Consider the following 6,547-nt stretch of genomic DNA (forward strand, 5'->3'; position numbering starts at 1 on the left):
TTGGTGCTATATAAATTAAGCATAATGATTACAAATTGAATTTGAAAATTGTAATTGAAATTAATTCTGTGTTTGTTTCTTGTTATTGAACTTTTCTGTTTCAAACTTCCCTCCCTAGCTTGTTGCTATGGTAACTGATAGGCCATTATGACATCATCGATACAGCAGCTGTGATCCAACAAACATTATCACGGCTTGTTTCCTGCTGAGGGAACAAAGTGGTTGCTATAGTAACTGGCATTGTGACATCATCAACACAGCAGCTGTGATAGGGGGAGTTTCACTTTCCCAGCTCATTTCGCTTTTAGAAATGTTACAGCTAACATCTTGTTACATCTTATTCTATCTATTTATTATATATATACTAATATTTATAAATAACCGTACTATTTCTAAAAATATGAAATCTTTTGCGAAGAAAAGAACTGTAAGTATACAAAACAAATTTTGAAATTACAGATATTTATATAATTTATATAATTTAGATATTTATATACAAAGTTTATTGGAATGAATGCATGTAACTAATACATGATATGCTGTTATGAAAGCAGCAGATTTTAATATATTGGCCCATATATATATGCAGGTATGGGACCTATTATCCAGAATGCTTGGGACATGGGGATATCCGGTAATTTGGATTGCCATACTTTAAATTTAACCATTAAATAAACCCAATAGGGCTGTTCTGCCCCCAATAAGGGGTAATTATATCTTAGTTGGGATCAAGTACAGGTACTGTTTTATTATTACAGAGAAAAGGGAATCATTTAACCATTAAATAAACCCAATAGGGCTGTTCTGCCCCCAATAAGGGGTAATTATATCTTAGTTGGGATCAAGTACAGGTACTGTTTTATTATTACAGAGAAAAGGGAATCATTTAACCATTAAATAAACCCAATAGGGCTGTTCTGCCCCAATAAGGGGTAATTATATCTTAGTTGGGATCAAGTACAGACACTTATTATTACAGAGAAAAAGCAAATAAATTTCGACATTTTGAATTGTTAGATTCTGTGGGTGGTGGCCTTCCCGTAATTTGAAGCTTTCTGGATAACAGGTCCCGGATAATGAATCCTATACCTGTATATCACATAAGTAGATGTGTACGTACCGGGACCATGATACTTCCTTTGTACCAATGATCATATAATATTAGAGCTACTGATTTTAAAGGGGTGGTTCACCTTCAGGTAAACTTTTAGTATATTATAGAATGGCCTATTCTTAGCAACTTTGCCTTTCTCTTCTGTCTCTTTCCATCTTTCAAATGGGGGTCACTGACCCCAACAGTAAAAATCGTCCTGCTCTGCGAGGCTACAATTTTATTGTGACTTTTTAATTACTTATCATTTTATTTAGGCCTTCATCTATTCATATTCCCTACTCTCTTTTAAACCACTGCCTGGTTGCTAGATTAAATTGGGCCCTAGCAACAAGATAGCTTTTGAAATTCCAAACTGGAGAGCTGCTGAACAAAAAAGCTAAATAATTCAAAAATGTCAAATAATACAAAATGAAGGCCAACTGCAAATTGTCTCAAAATAGCACCTCTACATCATACTAAAGGTTAATTTAAAGATGAACGACCCCTTTCAAGGTTCTGCCACTAATTCTACTTTGTATCTTTGTGCAGCAGAAGAAACATAAGAGACCTTCAGTGATTGGTCCTTTTGTATTCGTGATGCTGATGCTGATTGGGCTACTCCCTTGTTGTGAGACCACATCAGGTAATTATAGGATTCTATTATTTTGCACCAATGTGCCAGTATAAATGATTTCCCCTTGTTTCTTAGCTCTCCATGTCTAATTACAGTATAACCCTACAGACTGTAGCTCTGGCTTCTTACATTGCTTTTTCTTTTATTTCTTTCAGCTGTGAAACGCATCACGTTATTCAGGCACAAAATCGCACTTAAGGCTGGTACTCGGAGTCTACTTCCCTGCATGTTCTACTCCGACAGTGCACTTAATCCAGCCGAACTTACATTAGAATGGGGGAAGGTTCCTGTAGGTGGGGGGAAGTACACCCCTTTAATCCACCTTTACAGCAGCAGTGTTAAGACCATCCATGAGAACAGTGAGAAATACCAGCTCTTTGTCTCTCTGGTGCCAAGTGGGAACTGTACTCTGATTATCAATCCCACAGAAGACACGGACAGTGGAATATATGAATTCTGGATGTCGGTGAATGAGGAACTGTATGAACCCTCTTCCAAGATCAAAGTTGACATTTTAGATGAAAAGAAAACTTCTTGTAAGTCTTTGAAATATCATGTTTTAAAGGGAAAGAAATGGGGAATTGTCTAAGAAAAATCTCATATAGATTTGCAACTTTAGTGTTGAATGGTTTGTGGGCCCTACTCTTGCATGGGCATTAAAGTTACTGCCCAATCTTTCTTACTTGTTATATCAGTCATTTTAGGCCATTGGCGCTCTTTTCTTACTCATCTTTTTTTTTTACAGCTCAATCACGGGCATTTTGGTCCAAGAAAACTACAACCGCTTCAACTACTACAACTACTAGAACAACTCCAACTATTAAGACTACTAAAATAACTACAACTACTAGAACCACTACCACCACTCCAACTAGTAGAACTACTGTAAGAACCAGCACAAAGCCGCCAGCTACAGACAGCAGTGATAACACCATGAGCGCGGTACCTGTAGCGCTGCTCATTGTCCTACCAGCGCTTGTGCCAGCCATAGTCATTTTAGGACTTGTAAGGTAAGTCAAGCACACAATTACCTGTAGATTGCTTGTTTAGAATTATTCCCAAATGTTTCTGTGTTAGAAATTATCGAAAGTGCATAGATGCAATAATAATAATAATTAATAATAGCTCGCTATTAAGAAAGTCTTCATGAACTGTAATCTTGTTTTATTCCTACAGTTATCTGTATTGCAAATTGAAGTTTAAACGTGAATCTGTGGATGTAGAAAACCCACAAGTGAGCACCCCAGCAACAGAGTCTCAGAGGTATGTAAGCCTGAAATGTCTTCTTTCCCTTTAGTTTCCTAAATCCATGACTTTCTATTCACTTCTATCTTATCTATCATGGAATGCATACATTCTGCATTGATTCTATAAACCATTATTTAGTGAAAGGCTATTAATAATACATTAATAATGCTTTTATTTTTGTTATAAACCAATCATTCACCAGAAAAGCAGATTAGCTAATAAAATGATGCTGTTATTTTGTAGTGCAACAACTCTTGAAGTTGAGGAGGAAATTAATGAGGAGGAAATTGAAGAGGAGGAAACTAGTGAAGTAGAGGAAACTAGTAAAGAAGAAACTAGTGAAGAAGAGGAAACTAGTGAAGAGGAAACTAGTGAAGAAGAGGAAACTAGTGAAGAGGAAACTAGTGAAGAAGAGGAAACTAATGAGGATGGCAATGAGAAGTGATCTCTTAAAGAGAAGCCAAGTGAAGACAATGAAAAACAATATGAATCGTTGTCTCCAGAACCAGGAGTGGAATAACGGGGTACCATGCCCACATCGGTTCATCTGGTGATGTAGAGAAGCCTGCTCCAGTGAACTGACAGCGTATGGGCATGGTACCTACATTGTACAGGCCACAAAAGGTGGCAAATGTGTAGGACCGCATCATAAGAAAGAAGGGAGCTGCACAGAATTGGGGGAGATTTAAATCGTTGTCAAATCTTCTTACCCAATGCGGCTCCCTTTGGTGCGGGGGTGGGTTAGGGGCATACGTGTACGTATAGATACATATGTAGATCTTCATAGCATCATAGTGGTGCTAGAGCTGTATCTATTAAAATGTAAATAAAAAAAATGAAATACAAAAATAAAACTTTTGCTCGTCATTTAAATGTTTTTTTTTAGTGGGTGCTGAGATGTGTTCAATAATATCTTCTCCTGTCTGCTGAGAAAATAGGTGTTAAGACCCCTAATGCCCAGTTCCATGTCTGGCACATATATATGTCCTGAATCCCTGGCCCTTGGTATGGCTATGTTATAAATTAGCGCTGCCCAACTCCTGTGGTACCGAGGGCTGGAATTTCTCCCTTTTTTAAACCACGTCCATTTTAGCACAAGAGCTTTTAAGACCATACCCACATTGAAGGTCACAGCACACCAAAATAACAAATAATTGGTGCTCACTGCAGGGAAATTCCCCTTCACTCATATGTGATAGAAGTTCAGGTTCATTTCTCATAGGCACAATTAGGTTATGACACACAAACAGCATAGGGCAGGCAGGGTATGGCACACACAGACAGCATAGGGCAGGCATTGTATGGCACACACAGGCAGCATAGGGCAGGCAGAGTATGGCACACACAGGCAGCATAGGGCAGGTAGAGTATGGCACACACAGGCAGCATAGGGCAGGTAGAGTATGGCCCATACAGGCAGCATAGGGCAGGCATTGTATTGCAAATACAGGCAGCATAGGGCATGCAGAGTATGGCACACACAGGCAGCATAGGGAAGGCAGAATATGGCACACACAGGCAGCATAGGGCAGGCAGAGTATGGCACACACAGGCAGCATAGGGCAGGCAGAGTATGGCACACACAGGCAGCATAGGGCAGGCAGAGTATGGCACATACAGGCAGCATAGGGCAGGCAGAGTATGGCACACACAAGCAGTATAGGGCAGGCAGAGTATGGCACACACAGGAAGCATAGGCAGGCAGAGTATGGCAAACACAGGCAGCATAGGGCAGGCAGAGTATGGCACACCCAGGCAACATAGGGCAGGCACAGTATGGCACACACAGGCAGTATAGGGCAGACACAGTATGGCACACAGCCAGCATAGGGCAGGCAGAATATGGCACACACAGGCAGCATATGTCATATGCCCACAAATAAAGGTGGCCATACACATTCAAATTTTAGTCTTTTTGATGAACATTTGAATATCGGCCGTGTATTAAATGCAATGATCTAAAATAAACATTAAAATTAACATTCAGACTGAAATTATAGGACTAAGCCCTTAAAATAACAAATCGGAGGACGTTATGAACATAACATTTTTGGCAGACAGGAATCATAGAAAGATGTAGGCCCCCCAAGTATATCGCCCAATACACAATACATGTGCAGATTTATTCATTAGCCGGCCGAAATGTTCTACCCATGGCGATCGCCTAAACGACTGATTACTATTTTGGAGAAGATAATTTGCAACCCACACATGGTCTGAAAAGCATATGAAACTAGGTTACGGACAATTTTATCAGTATGTGTATGGCCAGCCTAAGAAAGAACTTCGCCGACAGTTATTATGTATGTATGTATGTATAACTTTATTTATAAAGTGCTACAAGGATACGCAGCGCTGTACAATCTTACAATATGGAAAATTACACACAGGGAGTGTTATAATAAATACAATATATATTTATACAAGTATAAATACATAGGGAGTAAGTGCCATGTGGTATGAGACACAGTAGGAAGGAGGTCCCTGCCCCATAGAGCTTACAGTCTAAGTGGTTGGGTAACATACATGCACTAATTAGGAGGTAAGCGTGCACCAGGTATGGGCATTTGCCCTTAAGCTCAGGACACTGCCATCTTCTCTCATATGTGCTACCCCTTGTAGCACTGCCATCTTCTTTCATGTGTAGCTGCCATCTTCTGTCATATGTGTAACATCTACTGTCATGTGTGTAGCTACATTTTTCCCTCAGATTTATTATATTAAGATATATTTATAAAGAGCCAAAGTCCTATCTGCAGCCTATCCAATCCCCTTGTGGCTGGACCCGGGACTCACTTTTACAGGGAAAAAGTCTGCCTAGGAACTTTCAGCCAAGGGAGAAGGTGCCGGTAGATTATGTGAGAGGGCAGGGTTTGTTTTTTAAATTCTCTCTGTTTTATTTTTGGTAAGTCAGCTTGGGGGAGCCTTAGTTTTAATGAAATCCCCCTGTGCCAATGCTTAGTTTATATATTGGCATACAATATGTTGTGCTGGTGATTTGAAATATGCAGAGAATTATTTTTGTGAGGTGCAGGTATGCTATGAGTATAGTATGGGCGGTACTGAGTAGTGTGGCGTGTTATGTAATCGCGTGCGTAGAGTGAGCAATGAATGGCTTTGGCTATTTTAGGGATAATTTAGGCAAATAAATGTAATGCCACTAGCATTATTTCATGTTCTAATCAGGGGAGTCATAGTATCCAGGTTTTTGTATGTGCCATCCCCAGGCTGTCTGATGTTGTTCAGATTTGGAGTATTAACCGGAAATGTGACACTAAAAGCCAAGTAATGGAAAAATGAAAATGCAGCGGTTTGAATTAGATACCAGTAATATCTGCACAGTAATTGAAACCATTGTATTCAAAACAGCTTATCTCTTACAGGTATAGAATCCCTGTTATCCCTGATTTCCTTTTTCTCTGTAGTAATAAACCAGCACCTTGTACTTTATGGTTACTGAGCTGCATATATCCACATTGGGAACAAAACAATTCTAATGGGTTATTTTATGTTTAAATGATTTATACAGATTTAAGATCTAGAGATCCCAATTATGGAAAGACCCATTATCT

General features: G+C 39.3%; 1 protein-coding gene across 1 annotated transcript; it reads left to right on the top strand.

Annotated features, from left to right (window-relative positions):
• Positions 1 to 2,088: 2,088 nt before the first annotated feature.
• Positions 2,089 to 3,753, top strand: LOC116410536 (cell wall protein DAN4-like). The gene is made up of 4 exons (XM_031901384.1): positions 2,089 to 2,263; positions 2,473 to 2,737; positions 2,904 to 2,990; positions 3,219 to 3,753. The coding sequence occupies exons 1-4, from the start codon at positions 2,188 to 2,190 to the stop codon at positions 3,418 to 3,420; spliced, it is 630 nt and encodes a 209-aa protein (XP_031757244.1). The 5' UTR covers positions 2,089 to 2,187; the 3' UTR covers positions 3,421 to 3,753.
• The last annotated feature ends 2,794 nt before the right edge of the window (positions 3,754 to 6,547 follow it).

This window comes from Xenopus tropicalis, chromosome 4 (genome assembly GCF_000004195.4).
Source record: "Xenopus tropicalis strain Nigerian chromosome 4, UCB_Xtro_10.0, whole genome shotgun sequence".
NCBI classification, from domain to species: domain Eukaryota; kingdom Metazoa; phylum Chordata; class Amphibia; order Anura; family Pipidae; genus Xenopus; species Xenopus tropicalis.